This window comes from Pituophis catenifer, unplaced genomic scaffold (assembly GCF_029215685.1).
Source record: "Pituophis catenifer annectens isolate HBS135680 unplaced genomic scaffold, rPitCat1.0.hap2 SCAF_9, whole genome shotgun sequence".
NCBI classification, from domain to species: Eukaryota; Metazoa; Chordata; class Lepidosauria; order Squamata; family Colubridae; genus Pituophis; species Pituophis catenifer.
In genome coordinates, this window is record NW_027256889.1 from 19582784 (window position 1) to 19605190 (window position 22407).

The window sequence follows — 22407 nt, forward strand, 5'->3', positions numbered from 1 at the left end:
CATATTATCATATGTGGTGGACATGTCCAGAAGCGAGAAAATATTGGGCTAGAGAAGATGACTCAGCAACATATTGATTTAAAACCAGAATTGTTTCTGTTGGGTATTTTTTCAGAAAAGTATAGTAAAGAACATATATATTTAATAATACATATCATAACGGTGGCAAGAATAATATTTGCACAAATTTTTTCTATTGGAAAATAGAATATATCTATAATAATATTATATATCTATGATTCTTTTTGTGGTCCACCAAACCTCTTCTGACTGTGGACAGAAGAGGACCACATCTGGGGAAAGAATGTATCTGTTCTGACCTAGGCTTCCCAAAAGCACAAAGCCAGCTCCTTGTCCCGATAAAACCCTTTTTATTTAGCTTAAAGGGAATTCCTCTCCAGCAACGTCCCAGCCAATAGTCTTTCAAGAGATTTCATAACTACAGACCTTTATCAGGCTTGGAGAGCTGCCAGGCCGATATCTTCCAAACACCATGCTGTAGCAGCAGCAATTACTTGGCAAGAAGTCAGAAACAGATTTTCACTCTAATGAATTGAACTAATTGTCTCCTGCAAACTCCCCTCCTCTTTTGTTCTTCTTTATTCCCTATGGGAGGGGCCATTCACCTTCCACCTGTGCCTTTACTCCTGAGTCGACCCTTGTTCCTTAGCTGTTCCCTTCTCCTGGCAGCTCTGCGTATGCACTGGGAACAGGCTCCAGCTCTTCTTCTGTCCCACTGATATCCGACTCCAAAGGCAGCTGACAACTGTCAGACGGCCTTGGTCCCATCTCTGCCTCCGACGCAGTTCTCCAGACTCCAGGACTGGGCCATGTTCCTCCCCAATCTCCTCACTGTCTGAGTCTGCCACCAGCTCCGCTGGCTACTGGCGGGCTACAACAGTATCTTCCAAAATAAAACATGATTTAAAGCAAAGAAGAGAAAAGAACATTAGAAACAAATGTAAACAATTTATACCTTGACACTCTTTGGAAAGAAGAAAACAGAGTGTCAGGCTGTCAATATTTTATTATAGCTTATATCAATAAAGTAGAGATCCACTATTTCTTGTGGAATCAGTTCCCTAACTTGATCAATGCTGGCTGGAGTATTTTGGTATTTTGGGAGTTGAAGTCCATGCATCTTAAAATGACTAAGGTCGGGAGACACAGGTCTAAAGCAGTGGTGAAATGTAAACTTTGTTACTACCAGTTCTGTGGGCATGGCTTGGTGGGGGGTAATGTGACTGGGTGGGTGTGGCCAACTTTTTTTTTTTTTTACTTTTAAAAGCATTTTTTCGGCTGAAGAGGATGTAGAAAAAAATGCTTTTAAAAGTAAAAAAAAAAAACCTCTGATGATCGCACGACTCAGCTGGGCATGGAGGGGGGCAGGGATTTTTGCTACTGGTTCTCCGAACCACCTGCCACCATCGCTACCGGATCGGGCGATCCGGTCCAAACCGGGAGCATTTCACCCCTGGTCTAAAGGATCTTTGCAGTATTCCAGAATACATGCTTTGAAATCCACTCTTCCTTCCAAAACAGGACCTCCTTATGATGTCAGATGTACGGAAGTAAGAGATACCTCTCTGATGCTCCATTGGGAGCCACCTCTGTATACTGGAGCGGGACCAGTCTGTGGTTATTACGTGGAGGCCTGCGAGGAAGGATCAGACACCTGGGAACAACTGAATAAACAGCCGATATCAAACACACACATGAAGGTTTGGGTTGCATTTGACATTCATGCTCCATTTATGATAAAGTCTGCAAAAATTCAATGGCAGCCATGTTTAAACCCTTGGGCAGCCGTAATATGTGACTGGTGGTTAAGTTCTATGATGGTCCACCATTAGCTAAATAAACAAACGAGTACATTAATTTTTCTTCCATTTAGTCGTGCCTGATTAATTGGAGACTGCCTGCACAAGACAAAATGGATGGAAACTGGACTAGATGACCTACAAGGTCCCTTCCAATTCTGTTAATCTGTATCTCTTATCAAAACAAGTCCCTGCGGTTTTCTTGGCAAGGTTTTCAGAAGCGGTTTGTCGTTGCCTCTGTCGTGGGGCTGAGAGAAAGTGACTGGCCAAAGGCACCTAGCTAGTTTAATGCAGGGCTAGAACTTGCAGTCTCCTGGTTTCTAGCTTGATGCCTTCATCCCTACACCAAACTATCTCTCATCACATATGTTAACAGAAGAACAGGATAACAGAATTGGAAGGGACTTTGGAGGTCTTCTAGTCCAACCCCTGTTCAAGCAGGAAACCCTATACCAGGGATGGCGAATCTATGGCACGCGTGCCACATGTGGCACACGGAGCCATATCTGTGGGCACGTGAGCATTGCCCTAGCTCAGCTCCAGCGCACATCTGCGTGCCGGCCACCTGATTTTCCAGCCTTCTAGACCCACCAGACATTGGGAAATGGGCTGTTTCTGACCTCCAGAGGACCACCGGAGGGCCTCCGGGTAGGTGGGGAAGGCCGTTTTCACCTTCCCCAGGCTCCTAGAAAGCCTCTGGAGCCTGGGGAGGGCAAAAAATGGGCCTACCAGGCCCACCATGCCATCACGTGCCAAAAGTGGGGGGACCGTGTGGGGTCACGCGCACATGCGCAGGGGGTTGGGGCGCATTGAATTTTTTTTTTAAACAAGTTTTATTGGTTTTTTTTCCTCTCCCACATTCACCCACATCTTTTTTTTTTTTTGAACAGAGTGTTGGTCGTTTCTTATCTTATACAATTAATCAAATTCAAATACATTTTACTCAATTACAATTTTTGCCAAAATCATCTTCCCCCCCCCTTTTCTTTTCTTTTTTTAACCATATTTCAATATTTCTATACTTGCATAGTCCCTAGATTCTAACTTGCATTTTTCCCTAGATTCTAACTTTACTATGTATTCATATTTATTCTCTTTTATTCTTAAACAATTCATTCTTTATCTTAATATATTTATATTTGTTTGTTCGGAGTTGCCTTTCTTCCACTTCATCTTTTTTATTGTACAGCAATCTTTCTCCTCAAACCTACCCTCTCCCTCTTCCCTATCCCTTCCTACTTTCTTTCCTGGGACGCATTGAATTATGAATGTGGGTACGCATGCGTGCAACCCCCCGTGCTCCCCCCACTTTTGGCACGTGACAGCAAAAAGGTTTGCCATCACAGCCCTATACTATTTCAGATAAATGGCTGTCCGATGTCTTCTTAAAAACCTCCAGTGATGGAGCATCTACAATTTCTGGAGGCAAGTCGTTCCACTGATTGATTGTTCTAACTGTCAGGAAATTTCTCCTTAGTTCTAGGTTGGTTCTCTTCTCGATTAGTTTCCATCCATTGCTCTTTGTCCTGCCTTCAGGTGCTTTGGAGATACATTAGTCTATCCAAAACCATATTTCCACAGGTACTGGTTTAATTGGCATAAATTTGGAGCCATTTCTGATAGATGCTGTCAATCAGTGCTGTTTAAGAAGTTTATTTATTATTTATCAAATTTATGTGGCTGCCCATCTCACAACGTGACTCTGGGCAGCATACAGCAAAAAAAAAAAAATTAAAAAAAGGAAATAAAAACAATGAACATGTCAGACATAGACACATTTAAAAAAAAATTTTTTTTTTTAATCACACAAAAGAGATTTGATCAGCAACAGAACTACCCTAAGATCTCACCAGTCCTTTGAGGCCCCCAGGCCTGATGACAAAGCCAAATCTTGAGGGACTTCTGGAAAATAAGGAGGGAGGAAGTTTTTAATTCTAGGCTGATTCATAAACTTTCAGCATCAGTTCTAGCTTTTGAGTTTAAAAAAGAAGACTTACTGGATTAGTCTAGAATTCTGCAAATCCTACCAACCTTCCTTCATCTATGGAGAGCTAGGAGCTCCTAAAACAGGGGTGGGCAATTAATTTTCCCAAGCAGCCACATGAGAAACTGGGATTGTTGTATAGGGCTGAACCAGTAGGGCTGTGAAGCTATGTAGACATGTACCCAAACACATATGTCAACTGAAAAAAATAGGAGTCACCTTCAAAATAAAAGCAATTCACATGGGCTGGACAGGAATAGCCAAAGGGCCAGACTGGGGGCCGTAAAATGCTCAGAACTTTTCTAAGTCAAACCTATTCATATTAATTTTGAACAGAGAGATTCATAATGGTTAATAGACATTGGACATTTGACCACTTATGGAAAGAGAATAAGCAGGACATATGAGTACAGAGAAGGGACATGATGGCTCAGTGGCTAAGACTGTGAGCTTGTCGATCGAAAGGTCGGCAGTTCAGCGGTTTGAATCCCTAGTGCTGCATAACAGAGTGAGCTCTTGTTACTTGTCCCAGCTTCTGCCAACCTAGCAGCTCGAAAGCACGTAAAAAATGCAAGTAGAAAAATAGGGACCATCTTTGGTGGGAAGGCAACAGCGTTCCATGCGCCTTTGGCATTTAGTCATGCTGGCCACATGACCACGGAGACGTCTTTGGACAGCGCTGGCTCTTTGGCTTTGAAACGGAGATGAGCACGGCCCACTAGAGTTGGGAACAATTAGCACATATGTGCGAGGGGAACCTTTACCTTTACCTATGAGCACAGATATGTGTATATTTTCCCAGCTTGAGATCCCAGATATTGTCAAGCTTATGGCAGTTAATTCAACAAAATCTAGTTTGTCTCTCAGAGTCTTTCTCCACAAGGTTTATTGAGAGAGGAAAAAAATGAGGTTACAACATTTCAGCAACTGGATTAGTTTCACATTCTAGCCAATAATATTTTTCAATGCTTTAGGGCAGAAACTTGTGTTTTGTAAGAGCTCCTGTTTAGAAAGCAAAGAGGTGGATGTTTCATAGATAACTGAAGAATTTGCATTTAGTAGTTTTCCAAAACTTCTCCTGGAACTTTTATCAGATTGCAAAAAGGCTATTAGAAATATATTGGTATTGTCTGCAATTTTGAGGCTCTCCAGCCTACATGGTTAATGAACATATGGGTTGGGAATTCTGGAACTGGAGAGAGAAATTATCTTTATAATCCATTCAAAGAATGTAAGTTGCTGAGAAAATTAAGTCAATAATAAATATAAATTCTATTTAATTTGTTTATCAGATTTAGGAACTGCCCATCTCCCTCACAGAGGAACTATATGGGTAGTGTGCAAATAAAATATTAAAAATATAAAAACAGTAGGTAAAATTATAAATCAAATAATATTGATCAGTATTCAGAGGGTATCAAATTAGGGAAGGATGGACTAATTGATTTATCACTATCACTTTTGGACGTCTCCTTCCCTATTTATTTCTCAAATTTATATGTCCATCCATTGTGTGGAGTCTAAACGACATACAACAATCTGTTGTTAAACCTATTCCTTCTCTATACTATGTTCCCCATCAGTTGAGTGACCTGGAAACTGGGAAATGTTATATTTTCCGAGTGCGAGCTGAGAACAAGGCAGGTGTTGGCCCACCATCACTGCCATCAGATCCTGTGATAGTGAAAACCAAACCAGGTATAAAAATTTTACTTTTCTTCTGTCTGTCTGTCTGTGCATCCATCCATCCATCCATCCATCCATCCATCCATCCATCCATTGCCATTATTACTATTATTATCTACATTTTTTTCCTCTCAACATTGCTCTTCTTTTTATTTTTCTCCTGTCTTCCCTCTTTCTCTGCTAACCTTTCTCAACAAAAGCCACCATCTTTTGGGTATTGACCTTATTTCTCACCTTAGGAGAAGAAAAATGATGATGAAGTTCTTCATTTAGTTCCTGTGTTGAGTTTTCTCTCTCTCTCTTTCTCTCTCTCTCTCTCTCTCTCTTCCTTTCTCTCTGTTTCTTTTGCAGACACCAAAGAAATTGAAGTTGGGGTAGATGAGGAAGGCTTCATCTACTTGGCATTTGAGGCTCCTGAGATGGTTGACACTTCAGAGTTTATTTGGTCCAAAGACTATGAAGGACCTCCAAATCCTGACCGAGTTGAAATTGTAGACAAAGATGACAAGTAAGTTCTCATGAGAACTTGGAGGAAAGCTAAGGTTGCACCTAACTATTAGTTTCTGTGCCCTCAGGAGTAGCTGAACTTGTAGAAATTTAAGATAATTTTTTTTCCATACCAGTGACCATCAGGTTGAGCTTTATCTCCTGGTGATCTCCTGAATTCATGTCATTTTCTTGTCAGCAATATGAAAGTGTTTGTCATTGTCCTCTTCTGGGATGTTTTCTCAATTTCCTGTAGCACGCAGCCAAATTCATAGAAAGCGATCTTTGAAACAAAAGAACAAATAAAAAGTTGCCCCCTAATGAAGCAGATTCCTTCAACAGGGGGGCCGCTGAATCATTTAATACTTGCTTTTCGATTCTATGGTCTCTGCTACTCAGGTGCACCTGTTTCAACATCTCATTTCAATGCTGACCTCTAGTCCCATTTGTGTGTCCAATTTTGAGATCCCAGATGCACTTCTGAGCTTGTTATTTTTGCATTTTATGCACAGAGATCCCATTCAACTCTTATCTCATGCACAAAAATCAGACATACTTGCAGTCTCTGCCAGATTTATTCTCCTGCGTTTACTGTATTTTGTTTTTATTTTTGTTGTATTTTTGCACCATTTATTCTGTTATACATTCATAATCATAATCATAAGTTTATTTGTCAAGCATATATAAGATAACAAGTAACAGTATAAACATAATTTGAATACATGAAAAGAGTAAGTAAAAAAGGAATATTAGGACAGGGACGGTAGGCACACTGGTGCACTTATGCACGCCCCTTACAGACCTCTTAGGAATGGGGTGAGGTCAACAGTAGACAGTTTAAGGTTAAAGTTTTGGGGGGTTGGGGAAGAAACTACAGAGTCAGGTAGTGCATTCCAGGCATTGACCACTCTGTTACTAAAGTCATATTTTCTGCAATCGAGTTTGGAACGGTTTACCTTGAGTTTGTATCTATTATTTGCTCGTGTATTGTTGTGGTTGAAGCTGAAGTAGTCATTGACAGGAAGGACATTGTGGCAGATAATTTTATGTACTATGCTTAGGTCAGACTGAAGTCGGCGTAGTTCTAAGTTATCTAAGCCCAAAATTTGAAGTCTGGTGGCATAAGGTATTTTATTGCGGTTAGAGGAATGGAGGACTCTTCTTGTAAAATATCTCTGAACTCTCTCGATTGTATTTATGTCCGATATGCAGTGCGGGTTCCAGACAGATGAGCTGTATTCAAGAATTGGTCTAGCAAATGTTTTGTTTGCTCTAGTTAGTAGTACAACATTACCAGAGAAGAAGCTACGCAAGATTAGATTAACAACTCTTAATGCCTTTTTGGCAATGTTGTTACAGTGGGCTCGGGCACTTAGATCTTTAGAAATGAGTACTTCAAGGTCCTTGACAGAGTGAGGGTCATCTACAAGGTCATCTCCATCTAATTTGTATTTTATGTTTTGATATTTTTTTTTTGCCAATGTGCAAGATAGAGCATTTGTTGGTTGAGATTTGAAGTTGCCACTTGTTAGACCAATCTGACACATAGTCAATTCTATGTTGAATTCACATTCAATTGAATTCACATTCAAGGAGCAAGTTTACTGCAGTGCTCCACCTGATTATTAATCTGGGTACCTTCCACAATTACAGGATACAAACATATTTGATGTGTAGATTGCATGCTTGCATTTTCTTTTCTTTCCTTTCAGGTCCAAGGTCATTCTGAAATATGCTACGGAACGGGACCTGGGAACATATTCAGTAGAAGTAACTGATACCGATGAAGACATTTCTGCCAGCCATGTTTTAACTCAGGAAGGTAAATTACAGAAAAATACCGACATTTGTTTTAGTTGTTACACAGATTGTTGGGGCAAGATGCTGACTTTCTAAACCACTTACAGAGGGCTGTAAAGCACTGTGAAGTGGTATATAAGTCTAAGTGCTATTGCTATTACTATTACTATTACTATTAGGGGTTAATTTCCCCCTTTCCGTTGCAGATAAATCAGCTAGAAAGTTTTGCATCAGGGGTGAAATCCAGCAGCTTCTGACAGGTTCTGGAGAACCAGTAGTGGAAATTTTGAGCAGTTCGGAGAACCAGCAGCAGAAATTTTGAGTAGTTCAGAGAACCGGCAAATACCACTTCTGGCTGGCCGCAAAGTGGGGTGGGAATGGAGATTTTGCAATATCCTTCCCCCAGGAGGGGGGAGGGAATGGGGATTTTGCAGTATCCTTCCCCTGGAGTGGAGTGGGAATGGAGACTTTGCAGTATCCTTCCCCTGCCACGCCCACCAAGCCACGCCCACCAAGCAATGCCCACAGAACGGGTAGTAAAAAAAATCTGGATTTCACCACTGTTTTGCATACCTTATCACTTACAGACAGAAAGGCGAGGGCTATAATATTTTAGAAAGAATCTCTGCTTCTGGAAGGGCCAAGTATTGTGTGTGTAAATACTCTTTTGCTTGTCGCCTATTGCTTCTTAATGATCATGTGGTTCTGTTTTCCAAAAGCTTATAAAAGCTATGCCAATGTGTGTATTGGGGGGCTCTCGATTTGTGATTTAGTGCTAAGAGCACATCTCTTCGCGTTGGACAGAATAAAACAGATTGCAATTTCCTACCTTGTGCAAGAAATCGGCTACTTCACATGGTGGAAGAACAAATTCAGCATTCAGCTTGGCCAACTTATGGTTTGGCGAATGATTGTTTTAAAAGGCAATGTGATTGTATGGGTTTCAGACTTATTTTCTAGCCCATTGTGAGATCATGATAATTATAACAACCGTCAACCTTTTCCTCAGTCTAGTATGTAGCTACAGCAAAGTTTCTTTGCCTTGGAAACTTTAAGATATGTGGACTTGAACTCTCATGGGATTCAATTCTGGGAGTTGAAGTCCACGTATCTTAAAGTTGTCAAGATGAGAAACATGGCCTGTGAAACAGAAAGAAAGAACTGGTTTGGGGCATCATGAATACTAAAACGCCATCTTGATTCTGTCTCTCAAGTGTCTTCTTGCTCTTCTCATTTCTTAGAACTGGACCGGCTACGAATGATCAGCCACGAGATTCGAAACCCCTGTAAGTTGCCAGTGGATAAAAAAAAATACTGTAATTATTATTACCGTAGTGACACAATACGCAATCACTGTCTTGTTGTTATAAACCAGCCTTTTGTAACCTGATATGTCCTCCAGATCTTTTGAGATATCAAAACGTCTTCTGCAGAGGTAGCCCACTGATTTATTGACATTAGACTATCATTGCTTACATCAAGCCCAAACGACCTGTGAAAGGGTGCCTTCCCTCCGGAATAAATGGATGGGTTTACATGTTGGGTGAGGCCTGAAGCAGGTTGGGAATGGAGTCAGACCCATGGAGATTCCTCCTTCTTCCTTATCTTACTCACGTCTTCCTTTTTTTACTACTTCACTAAAAAAAAATATCTCTTCCACAATTTGCAAGGATGAGACTAATAGTTCCTGTTATTTGAATTGATCTTTTGCATAGGTGGATGAATCAGGTTGGGTCCCAGGGCTATAAATTGCTCAACTTGAATTTGCTCTCCATATTTGTGTCAGAGGTCTTCTCTGGCGTTGCTTCCTTATTCTTCAAATAGAAACTGGGACCTACACCCAAAGCTTTACCCACAGAGTTTCGGCTCCTCCCCAAGTGGACGGCCACAGGAGGAGACATATTCAGTCTTCCATACAGGTAGTCCTTGACTTGCGCCCACAACTGGGACCAGAATTTCCCTTGCTAAGCAAGATGGCTAAGTGAGTCGTGCCCAATTTTATGTCCTTTTTTTTTTTTTGCTAAGTAAATTACTGCAGTTGATAAGTGAATCACGTGGTCATTAAGCAAATCTGCCTTTGCTTGTCAGAAACTGGCTTAGAAAGTTGCAAATGGCAATCGTGTAACCCTGAGACATTCCAACTGACAGAATAATAGAATAGAATAGAATAGAATAGAATAGAATAGAATAGAATAGAATAGAATAGAATAGAATAGAATAGAATAGAATAGAATTCTTTATTGGCCAAGTGTGATTGGACACACAAGGAATTTGTCTTGGTGCATACGCTCTCAGTGTACATAAAAGAAAAGATACATTCATCAAGAATCATAAGGTACAACATTTAATGATAGTCATAGGATAGAAATAAGCAATCAGGAAGCAATATCAATATAAATCGTAAGGATACAAGCAACAAAATTACAGTAATAAGTGGAAGGAGATGGGTGGTGGGAACGATGAGAAGATTAATAGTAGTGCAGACTTTGTAAATAGTTTGACAGTGTTGAGGGAATTATTTGTTTAGCAATAATTAGGCGTTTGGGAAAAAACTGTTCTTGTGTCTAGTTGTTCTGGTGTGCAGTGCTCTATAGTGTCATTTTGAGGGTAGGAGTTGAAACAGTTTATGTCCAGGATGCGAGGGGTCTGTAATTATTTTCACAGCCCTCTTTTCGACTCGTGCATTATACAGGTCCTCATTGGAAGTCAGGTGGGTAGTAATTTTTTTTTTTTCAGTTCTAATTATCCTCTGCAGTCTGTGTCTGTCTTGTTGGGTTGCAAAGCCCAACCAGACAGTTATAGAGGTGCAGATGACAGACTCAATAATTCCTCTGTAGAATCTGTGGATCCTACCATGACATCTGTGGATCATATCATGACATAAATATATGCCAGTTGCCATGTGTCCAAATTTTGGTCCTGTGATTGTGGGAATTCTGCAACAGTTGTAGGTACAAGGTCCGGACTTAAATCACTTTATTCAGTGCCGCTCTTACTTTGAGTGGTCACTAAATGAATGGTAGTAAGTCAAGGACTACCTGTTACTCATCAGACGTCATTAGTCCCTGGGAAACACTGGTTGAACTTCACTGCTCAGTTTGGCATTTCCATAATGTCCATTTTCCGTTCTTTTCAGTAATTGAGCTGATATCTGGATGGAACATTGACGTTCTGGAGAAAGGGGAAGTACGGCTTTGGCTAGAAGTTGAGAAACTCTCTCCAGAGGCTGAGCTTCATTTGCTCTTCAATGGGAAAGAGCTCTCAAGCACCCCGGTGAGTTCCCCTCACTTGGTTTAATCAGGGGTGGGCTTCAAAATTTTTAGCAAGGGGTTCTCTGCCCGGTTGCTGGGTGGGCGTGGCCATGGTGGGTGTGGCCTAGTCAGCCTCCTGCACCACGGCGGGGTTGGTTGCTCTCCCCAAGCTCCGGAGGCTTTCCTCGAGCCTCCAGGAGGGTGAAAACGGCCTCCCCCGGGCTCTGGAGGCCCTTCCTGAACTTCCGGTAGGCATGTTTTTCGCCCTCCCTGAGCCTCCGCATGCGCCCTGCACTTACCTGCATCCAAAACAGGCTGCCTGGGGACTCTTGGGAGGGGTGGGGTGGGGTGGGGTGGGAGGAGCCAGCCAGGAGTGGGATTTGGGGGTTCTCTGAACTTCACAGAATCTTAGCTAGAGGTTCTCCTGAACCCCTGCGAACTCCCAGCAGCCCACCAGTGGTGGGTTTCAAGCAATTTTTTTCTACCGGTTCTGTGGGTGTGGCTTGGTGGGCGTGGCTTGGCTTGGTAGGTGTGGCTTGATGGTCGTGGCAGGGGAAGGATACTGTAAAATCTCCATCTCCTTCTGATCAGCCGGGACTCGGGAGGCAGAGAATAGATTGGGGGCGGGGCCAGTCAGAGATGGTATTTACCGGTTCTCCAAACTACTCAAAATTTCCACTACCAGTTCTCCAGAACTGGTCAGAACCTGCTGAAACCCACCTCTGCAGCCCACCCCTGGGTTTAATGCAAATGTCAGGACTGTGCAATGAAAACATGGCGGCATCTTCTCTGTAGATTCTCCCGCCTTCTACTCACAAACTGTAATGGAACGTAAGAATGGAGTTGGAAGTTGGAGGGAAGAGACTCTGCTTTGGCTGACATGGCCTTCTTTCTCTTTATTCTTTACTCATAACTATTTTGGCTTTTTACACCAGTCGCATAAGATCAACTTTGACAGAGCTAAAGGCCTTGTGGAACTGATCATTCAGGACTTCTGTGAGGACGACAAGGGCACCTACACCGCCCATGTAAAAGATGGCAAAGCGGAAAATCAATTTACTTTGGCTCTCGTTGGGGACGGTATGTAGAAGGCAAAATCTACATCGTCATTAGTTCCTTGGCAGTGTCACTTTTCATGGTTTATATTTGTCATCTTACCTATCATGTTTTTCCTTAACAATTATAACTGATTAACTAGATGAGGACGCCGTCTTGAAAATGCCCAACGTTCAATATGTGAAGGCTATTCTCAACTCCTTGATTATGGAATTTCCTCTGTGTCCAGTTAAGATTATTTTTCAGAATTAACTAAAGATCTAAAGAGCCGTGATGGCGCAGTGGTTAGAATGCAGTATTGCAGATTAATTCTGCCAACTGCCAGCAGTTCGAGTCCCATTGGCTCAAGGTTGACTCAGCCTTCCATCCTTACGAGGTTGGTAAAATGAGGACCCGGATTGTTGTGGGCAATATTCTAACTCTGTAAACCGCTTAGAGAGGGCTGTAAAGCACCGTGAAGCAATATAGAAGTCTAAGTGCTATTGCTACAGCTATCTTCCTGTTTGCCCTGATTTCTAATCTTGTACTGTGGTAACCCTTCAGTGCATTCCTACGTTGTATTCCTGCATCAATTGTATCATTCTGAGAGGTTTCAAACTTTCATAATCTTGTATTCATTTTATTGATTCTTTTTTATGAAAAAACTTAAAATTTATTATTTATTTATTTATTGGTTCGATTTATATGCCACCCTTTTCCAGAGACTCAAGGCGGCTTACAATGTGTTAAGCGATAGCCTTCATACTTTTGTATATACCTGCTTAGTAGGGCTTTCGCCCCCCCACAAGCAGTGTTCTTTTTTATACACAGTCAGCTTATTGCCCCCACAATCCGGGTCCTCATTTTCCCTACCTCGAAAGGATGGAAGGCTGAGTCAACCTTGAGCCTGGTGAGATTTGAACTTGCAGTAATTGCAGGCAGCTGGTGTTACTTAACAGTGCTTTAGTCTGCTGCGCCACCAAGGCTCTTAAAAAATGGTAATGATGATCATCTGGGTGGAGAGGCAGAGAAGAAGGAAAATGGTGTTATGTTTGTTTTGTTTATTTGTTTGTTTGTTTGTTTTGAGATGCAAAAATCTTCTCAAGGCCAGCCCTACCATTTGGCAAAGCTACTACTATTGCAAAAAGATTATTTGGGCCTATCCAGAGGTGGGCTTCATATACTGTAACAACTGGTTCACCCAGCACTGGAAATGTGAGCACGTACGCCATCCACGTATGCACGTGACATCAAACAACATGGCAATTCGCTCGCACGTGCCATACGCACATGCATGCAGTGTGAAAAACACAGTGATATAGGACGGGATTGTGCCCTGGCAGGTGGGCGGTCACTACTACAGGTTCACCTGAACCGATGCGAGCCGGCTGAATCCCACCACTGGGCCTATCACCAAAAAGAGCAAATAGCTGTTTCTTTTAGTTTCCCGGTATTGTTACTAGGAAAGTCCATAATATGACCTTGCAAGCATTTTCTGCCTCGGTTGACATCATAATTGGGTCTTGTGAATCCTGGCTGACGTGAAAGTATTTTCTGTTCTGCCTTAGGCAATGAAGGATTTGGGGGCGATGCTAGTCTTCAGTTCTGAAACTCTGAAGCAAGCTTTAGGGAAGCATGTTCAGACAGTTCAGATAAAGTCATCTTCTGCTCCCCTGGAGCAACGGACATTCCTGTGGCTCTGTATAATTGCAGACCAGGAAGTGGCCACCTCCTGTGTCTTTCCAGCACCTTGAAAGGAAGCTAAGAAGCTGTCACTTCCAGGAAATCCATTCCCTCATTTGAATAAGCTGTATCTGTAGCTAGAAGGTAAAATGTTCTTCAATTGTCTACCCACTCAACCATGTACAGTAATGACTGATCCTATATTTGTTTCTTCTCCTTCCCCTTCCATTTCTTCTCCTTCCCTTTCTCCTTCTCCTCCTCCTCCTCCTTCTCCTTCTCCTTCTCCTTCTCCTTCTCCTTCCCCTTCCATTTCTTCTACTTCTTCTCCTTCTTCCCCTTCTCCTTCCCCTTCCATTTCTTCTCCTTCTTCTTCTCCTTCCCTTTCTCCTTCTCCTTCTCCTTCCCCTTCCATTCCTCCTTCTCCTTCCCCTTCCATTTCTTCTCCTCCTTCTTCTCCTCCTTCTCCTTCCCCTTCCATTTCATCTCCTTCCACTTCTTCTCCTTCCCTTTCTCCTTCTCCTTCTCCTTCCATTCCTCCTTCTCCTTCCCCTTCCATTTCTTCTCCTCCTTCTTCTTCTCCTTCTCCTTCCCCTTCCATTTCATCTCCTTCCACTTCTTCTCCTTCCCTTTCTCCTTCTCCTTCTCCTTCCATTCCTCCTTCTCCTTCCCCTTCCATTTCTTCTCCTCCTTCTTCTTCTCCTTCTCCTTCCCCTTCCATTTCATCTCCTTCCACTTCTTCTCCTTCCCTTTCTCCTTCTCCTTCCCCTTCCATTTTTCCTCCTCCTTCTCCTTCCCTTTTCCCTTCCCTTTCCCCTTCCCCTTCCAGATTTTGATAAACTTAAAGCAGAGGCTGATGCCAAAAAGAAAGACTGGAAAAGAAAACATGGTAAGGAATGCTGTCTGCCTAAAATAAAGCCATACCCTTCCCCAAAGAATATAAAATGGGACAAGTCTTCCCTAGACAGAAAGACGAAAGAACCATTGATTAAAATGAGACCTCTCAAAAAATGAGACAGTGGAAGGGAACTGTAGCTCTTTTAGGAAGTGTGACAAGGGTGTCAAAAATGAAACAAAAAACATTTCAAACAATTTTACATTTGTTGCCCCAGATTGCACATCCTACTCAATCAAGTCACTAATTCAGTCAAATCTCTTTAGCAGTTTTTAGGCAACACTTAAACTGGGTCAAAAGTTACCAAAGAAAAATGCAGCATCCCAATTTAAATTGGTTCTAAACCAGTTTTTCTAATTTGGTCCCAAGAGGTTAACAATGTTAGCTGTTTGCAATAGAAAAAAAAAAGTTACCTAGACAATTAATTACAGGTCAAGATTAGAGGCTTTTCAAACTCCAAGCTACACGAAATCCCTTTTTAGAATGAGATGGGCAGCATACAAATTTAATAAATAAATAAATCCTTCTTACTTGCCCAGTGCAATCCAATCAAAATACTCAGGATTCGTTTTTTTAAAGGGCATGATATTTAATTATGGGTGTGGAAAGTCCACACGCAGAACCGCAGACATGGCCTAAAAGGGAGGGAGGGAGGGGAGGAGAAACAGGATGGCTTCTTATTTCAAGCAAGTTATTTCTAACAACTAGGAAATCATCACATGACACACACCGCGATGTGGGGATTTCCCCTCTTTTGCTTATTACGAAATATGGGAATTTTCCATTCATTTCTTAGACAAGCCCAATCAGGAAGCAAGGTAGTTTTGCAAGAACAAGGAAAACTGGTTTTTACCTGCTCGGCTGATGAAATGACTAGCAGAACGTCTGTATCTTTACCAGGTAGCAGGCTGATGCACCATATAAACATGGCATTGGGAAAGCTAGTTTCAAAGGGGCAGATAATCCTCTGCTTAAACCATTTGTTTAGTGGCTGTTCAAAGCACTGAAAAAAGTGATATGGTCCTTTTTCACACATACGACCTTTGCGGCATCCCCATAGTCACGTGATCAAAATATGACAACTGACTCATATTTATGACAAGTCGCACTGTCCCAGGGCCATGTGATCCTTTTCTGAGACCTTCTGACAAGCGAAGTCAATGTGGAAGCCAGGTTCACTTAACCACCAGGTTGATAATTTATCATTTGCCACGATTCAATTAACAACGGTGACAAGAAAGGTCGTAAAACGGGACAATATTCATTTAACGATTGTCTTGCTTCGTAATAGAAAATTTGGGGTTCAGTTGGGGTTGTAAGTCAAGGACTACCTGTTCTGCCCCAGATACGGACCCCAAAGAACGCAGCACACACAAAGTCTGTACAAAACTTAAATTTACTAAAATAACTCAGTCTTTTCCAAACAAAGGCTGTTAAGAAACTTCCTTAACAGCCTACAAGAAACCAAAGATAAAGTAATCACAATCTTACTATGGTTGGCAGAAAGCCCAGAAGCAATTTGCAAAGAATCCAGACACGAAGGAGAATGAACTAAAGTTGTTCCCTACAATTTGCTTCAGTTGGCGTTCCTTCTTAAATAGGCTAAGGGAGTGGCCAATTAGCCCCAAGCCTTACTCTCGAGGAGACCTCCTCCTGAGGAGCCACTCCTGCCTTTTGGCCACTCTGCACGCCCGTGCATTGAGAAGAGGCTCCTCCTCTTCGTCCTCTTCACTTAAAGGAGCTTCTGGAGGTTCTTTTTTTTTTTTTTTTTTTAAATACTTTATTGAGTTTTCCAAAACAAAAAAGAAAGTATACAATCTATCTCTCCTTTCGGAGGTGCAATGTTTATACAATATTGTGGAACAAAAGTTAAAAAAAAAAGACTTCATCCTTAACTATACATTATTTTATACAATACAACTATAATACATGTGCCAAGTCAAATTCTAAGGTCATGTTTTCGTCTTATTGTTCAACCAGTGGTACCAAATACCCCATACGTCATAATATTTTGAGTTGTCCTCGTTTTTTAACTCACTTGTCAGTTTCGCCATTTCTGCGCACTCTAGGATCTTATTTATTAGAGTTTCTTCTGAGGGCATAAGTTTGTTTTTCCAGCATTTTGCGAAAGCTAATCTAGCCGCAGTTATAATCTGGATTATCAGTTGGGTTTTATTGTTGTTGAAGCCTTCTTCGGTTATGCCTAGGAGGAAAAGCTCTGGGGCTAGGTCTACCTCCTGTGCCGTTATTTCACAGAGCCAATGTCGGATTTTGGACCAGAACTTTTTAGTCTCAGGGCAGGTCCACCATAGGTGGTAGAAGGTACCGACCGTTTTTCCACATTTCCAACATGTGGGGGAGAGATTTGGAAACATCTTGGCTAGCCTCGCTGGGGCTAGATACCACCTGTGTAACAATTTGTAATGATTTTCCCTAAACGTTGTCGATTTAGTTATTTTGTAGTTTCTATTCCAAGCTATCTCCCAATCATTAAAATTTAGTCTATGTCCTAAATTTTTTTCCCAGATGTTCAGTTGATTTCTTGCTATGGACTCTGCCCTATCTTCATCTAATAGAAAGTTATAGATTTTTGATAACATTTTCTTATCTGTTCCCCAAATAATTTTGTCAAAGTTCCCAAATTTCGCTGCTATACCAAATTTGTCTCTGTCTTTTTGGAATCTTGAGTTGATCTGAAAATAGTTCCACCAATCCAAGTTTAGGCCCTGATCTCTCAATAGGTCCAGTGATTTAAGTTTCCCTTCTTCATCGAGGATATCCTTGTATGTACCCCATTTGTACTCATCTCTCCTGTTTGGTGCCGCCAACGCTTCCATGATGGAAAGCCAGTTGGGTACTTTCGTATAGATCTTCTGTCTAATTTCGACCCACGTGTGAATAAGGGTCTCCCTAATTTTATGTTTATGAAAATAGGATTTTTTCTTATTCTTTATATCCCAAAGGTAGGAGTGCCATCCTTCTAGAAGGTCATGTCCTTCCAAGGTCAGGGTTCTCCTATCTTGTAACTTGATCCACTCCTTAATCCAGATTATTTTTGCCGCCTTTTGATATAGTTCCCAGTCAGGGAGCCCAAAACCTCCCAAATTCCTTTTCCCTTGGAGTATCTTAAAAGAAATCCGCGATTTCTTGCCCTCCCACAGAAAATTCCTGATATGTTTGTTCAAGTCCAAAAAGAATTTTTTATCTAAAGATAACGGAATGTTTTGGAATAGGAACAAAATTTTTGGTAGGATATTCATTTTAATCGCTGCAATTTTGCCAATCAGAGACAATTTGAGCTTTTTCCATCTTTCAAGATCTTGGTGTGTTTTCTGCAGAAGGGGGATGTAGTTATCATCTTTTAATGAGGAGAATCTCGCGGTGATCCATATTCCCAAGTATTTTATTTTCCTAACTGTCTGGAGGCCTAATAAATCTTCCAATTCTTCTTTTTGAAGATCTGTCATGTTTTTCACTAATAATTTAGTTTTATCCTTATTGAGTTTAAGGCCGGCCACCTCTCCATATTCCTGTATTTCCTGCATTAATTTTCCACCGGATTCTAATGGGTCTTCCATTATGAGGGCTACATCGTCAGCAAAAGCTTGGGTTTTGAATAATTCATTCCTAATCTTTAATCCTTTGATATCATTGTTAGCTCTTATTTTTCTAAGTAGCACCTCTAGCGCCAAAATATATAATAAGGGAGACAGGGGGCATCCCTGCCTCACTCCTTTTTGAATCTGGAACAATTGGGTTCTGTCTCCATTCACTAGTATATTTGCCCTCTGGTTTTTATAGATATTCTCAATCATCTTCCTAAAGTTAGTACCGAATCCCATTAGGTCAATTTGATTTATCATAAACGTCCAATTCAAGTTGTCGAATGCCTTTTGGGCATTGACAAACATTAAGGCCAGCTGTTTTTCAGGATGTTGTTCGTGGTCGGCACCCTCTTTCAAAATAAGCGTCAAATACGCTTCCCTCCACGAATCTGGAATTGTGATACCCGCCAGAGCCTCATTCAGTATTTCTAGTAACTCTAGTTTTAGGGCATCATCAAATTTTTGGTATAATTCCCCGGGAAGACCATCTGGGCCTGGAGTTTTATTCTTCTTTATTTTAGAAAGGGCCGTTTTTAATTCCTCTATAGTGATCTTTTCATTTAACCTTTCCTTTTCTTCTTCAGGGATTAACGGTAGATTAGCATCCAACAGGTACTGTTCTACCTTGTTTGACGCAATTCCTTCACTTTTATATAAGCCTTCGTAAAACTTTCTTATACTCTCCAATTTATCTTCTTCCTTCGTCAGCAAATTACCCTGGGAGTCTTCTAATACTAATATTTGATTTTTTTCCTTCTGTTTTTTTAGTTTATATGCCAGCCATCTCCCTGATTTGTTAGCGTTCTCAAAACAATAATGCTTGGTTCTTTTTATTTTTTGCGCCATTTCCTCTTGGTCCAATAAGTTCAATCTATGTCTCGTCATCGACCACTGTTGTTTGGTCGCCTCATCTCCCGGGCATTGCTGGAGTTTATCTTCAGCTTGCGATAACTTATTAGTGAGCTCTTCTCTAGTCTTTCTTTTTTCCTTGTTTTTGAAGGCGGCATATGAGATGGCAACCCCTCTCACATATGCCTTCATAGTGTCCCAGACAATTTCTTTGGCTGTCTCTCGATTTCCATTTTCTATGAAGAAGCGTTTGACTTCTTCATTCAATTTCAGTATAAACTCTTCTTCATATAGCAGCTTAGTCCTTAGGCTCCATCTCTGTTGTATTTTCTTTGTATCGTGGTGCCAGCTAATTTCAAGGAACTTATGGTCTGCCCAAGCATTTATGCACATGTTGACCTTTTTAATTTCTAGGCCCAGTTTTCTGGTAGCCCAGACCATATCTATTCTAGACCAAGAGTTTTGTGGCATTGAATAGAAAGTAAATTGTCTGTCATGGGGGTGTAGGATACGCCACATATCGACTAGGTTTATCTCGTCCACTAAATCAAAAAAGGACTTTGGTGAGGGAGATCTTTTATTCTTTTTAGTTATATCACATTTGTAATCATATTTTGGATCTATTATTCCATTAAAGTCCCCTAACATACATATTTCGTAATTTGCCCAATTTGCCAGCTGTTCATGTAATTTCCGGTAAAATTTCCCTTGTTTTTTATTCTGGAGGTTCTGAAGGGCCTGGCTGAATCCCCGCCTCTGGCACCACATCTTCCCCAGCCTCCTCATTGTCTGACTTGAGTGCCAGCTGCACAAGCTGCTGGCGCAGCACCACACCAGCCTCCTCGCTGTCCAAATCAGCTACAATACGCACAGGCTGCTGACGGGCCACAACACTACCTGTCATTCAAGAAAATTTAGCCATTTCCACATTGGAATCTTATATATAATATAATCTTATATATAATCCTATATCTTATCACCCAGGCATTGCTGAAGAGATACAAATCCTGTCCACATTATACATTACCACATTTTGGCACAATAATAGTTGGTTGACTGTAGAAGATGCTATAAAGGCTTACTGTAGAAATGGCTTCAATTCAATTTCCATATTGTTTTGATGTGAGTGAGACACCTTTTCCCTAAATTAAGAGTTAGAGGATGTACTGGCTAGGAGACTTGAGTGTGGAAATCCACTACAGGTCGTCCTCAACTTATGACCACAATTGAGCCCAAAACTTAGGTTGTTAAGTGAGAAATTTGTGAAGTGAATCCGCCCCATTTTATGACTTTTCTCGCCACATTTGTTAAGTGAATCGCTGCAGTTCTTAAATTAGTAACACGGTTGTTAAGTGAATCTGGTTCCCCGTTGACTTTGTTAGTCAGAAGGTCATAAAACAGGATCACATAATTCCAGGACACTAACCATCATAAATGTGAGTCAGTTGTCAAGCATCCAAATGTAAATCACCTGTCCATAGGGATGCTGCAATTTCACATAAGTGTGAAAAATGGCCATAAGTCACTTTTTTCAGTGCTGTTGTAACTTTGAACGGTCACTAAATGAACTGACGTAGGTCAAGGACTACTTGTACCGTGTTTCCCTGAAAATAAAACCCTGTCTTATATTTTTTTGAAACCTGAAATAAGCGCTTGGCCTTATTGCCATGCACTCAAAAGCCCGATTGGGCTTATTATCAGGGGATGTCTTATTTTGGGGGAAACAGGGTATCTATCATCTATATCATCTATTTATATCTCTCACTATCTTCTATCATCTATCTATCTATCTATCTATCTATCTATCTATCTATCTATCTATCTATCTATCATCTATACATACGTACATATATATATCATTTATCTTTCTATCTCTCTATAGCTATCTATCTACCTATCTACTTATCTATCTACTATGTTTCCCCGAAAATAATTCCCTGTCTTATATTTTTTTGAACCCTGAAATAAGCGCTTGGCCTTATTGCCATGCGCTCAAAAGCCCGATTGGGCTTATTATCAGGGGATGCCTTATTTTGGGGGGAAACAGGGTATACGGTAGATGTCAAGTTTGAGAAGTCTGAAGTCTCCTGAGCCACCACAAGTTCATCCCAAAGGTGCTTGGATAAGATTGATCACTAGGTGGCATTCTAAGACACAACCAAAACATCAAAAGACGTTCAACGTTGGTATTTTTTTCTCCTCCTTCCACAGGTCCTCATTTTATTGAACAACTGGCATGGAAGGTCACTGAAGATTGTGAAGTCCTGCTGACTTGCAAGGTAAACACTTCTTTCCCCATAGTTGCACTTCACCAAACGAAACTATGTTTTACAATTTTCGCTGTCTTCCTCATTCCATCAAATTCTGGAAGCCATGATGGATAGGAGTTTAATTACATGACTGATATTACAGTAGTCCTTGAATTAATGACTTTAATAGAGCCTTCCCATCACAGCCATAACCTGTGACAGTCTTAAATTGGGTCACATGTGTACCGAGACGATTTTCAGCAGTCGTTAAGTGAATCCCCAGGGTCCTTAAATAAACCAATGGTTTGCTAAGGGTGCAGTTTTGCCAAAAACTGGAAGTAAATTCTGGATTTTGGCAAAACTCTCATCAAATGCAGTTCATGTGAGGCTACCAAGCACCCTAATGAATGGTTGCTAAGTGGTCAGTCGTAAGTCGAGGACTACCTGTAGCAGTTCCTATTTTTACAGTTCCGCCCATGTCGAATTGGAGATGAGGTGGGTTGAGGCAGAGTCAGGAACACGATGTCAACCTTGGCACACAGGGCAAATTTATGTTGTTCTATCCAAGATGTAAAGGGACGTGGTGGCTCAGTGGCTAAGACGCTGAGTTTGTCGATCAAAAAATTGGCAGTTCAGCGGTTCGAATCCCTAGTGCTGTATAATGGGGTGAGCTCCTGTTCCTTGTCCCGGCTTCTGCCAACCTAGCAGTTCGAAAGAACGTAAAAAATGCAAGTAGAAAAATAGGGACCACCTTTGATGGGAAGGAAACAGCGTTCCGTGCGCCTTTGGCGTTGAGTCATGCCGGCCACATGACCACGGAGACGTCTTCGGACAGCGCTGGCTCTTCGGCTTTGAAACGGCGATGAGCACCGCCCCCTAGAATCAGCATATGTGCGAGAGGAACCTTTACCTTTACCTTACCCAAGATGTAGGTGTTCCTCCAGTGAGTTTCCCATCCCAGGAATTTTTTGGGCCTTAGAGAGCCACTTCCACAATGTCTCAGCCAGGGTAAAATGCAGAAGAGAAAGTCATTGAAAAAAAGTGTAAACTTCCTTCTTTGAGGTAGG

The 22407-nt window shown here is 41.4% G+C and overlaps 1 protein-coding gene across 1 annotated transcript in view; it reads left to right on the forward strand.

The window, feature by feature from the left end:
- The window catches only part of MYOM3 (myomesin 3), an 80271-nt gene that overhangs the window by 38944 nt on the left and 18920 nt on the right, over window positions 1-22407 (forward strand). Inside the window, exons 20-28 of the mRNA XM_070950083.1 lie at window positions 1543-1721; window positions 5388-5502; window positions 5842-5998; window positions 7689-7798; window positions 9018-9062; window positions 10913-11049; window positions 11963-12107; window positions 14572-14631; window positions 21303-21370. Of these exons, the coding sequence (XP_070806184.1) occupies window positions 1543-1721; window positions 5388-5502; window positions 5842-5998; window positions 7689-7798; window positions 9018-9062; window positions 10913-11049; window positions 11963-12107; window positions 14572-14631; window positions 21303-21370 (1016 nt within the window). The remainder of the gene's footprint in view (window positions 1-1542; window positions 1722-5387; window positions 5503-5841; window positions 5999-7688; window positions 7799-9017; window positions 9063-10912; window positions 11050-11962; window positions 12108-14571; window positions 14632-21302; window positions 21371-22407) is intronic.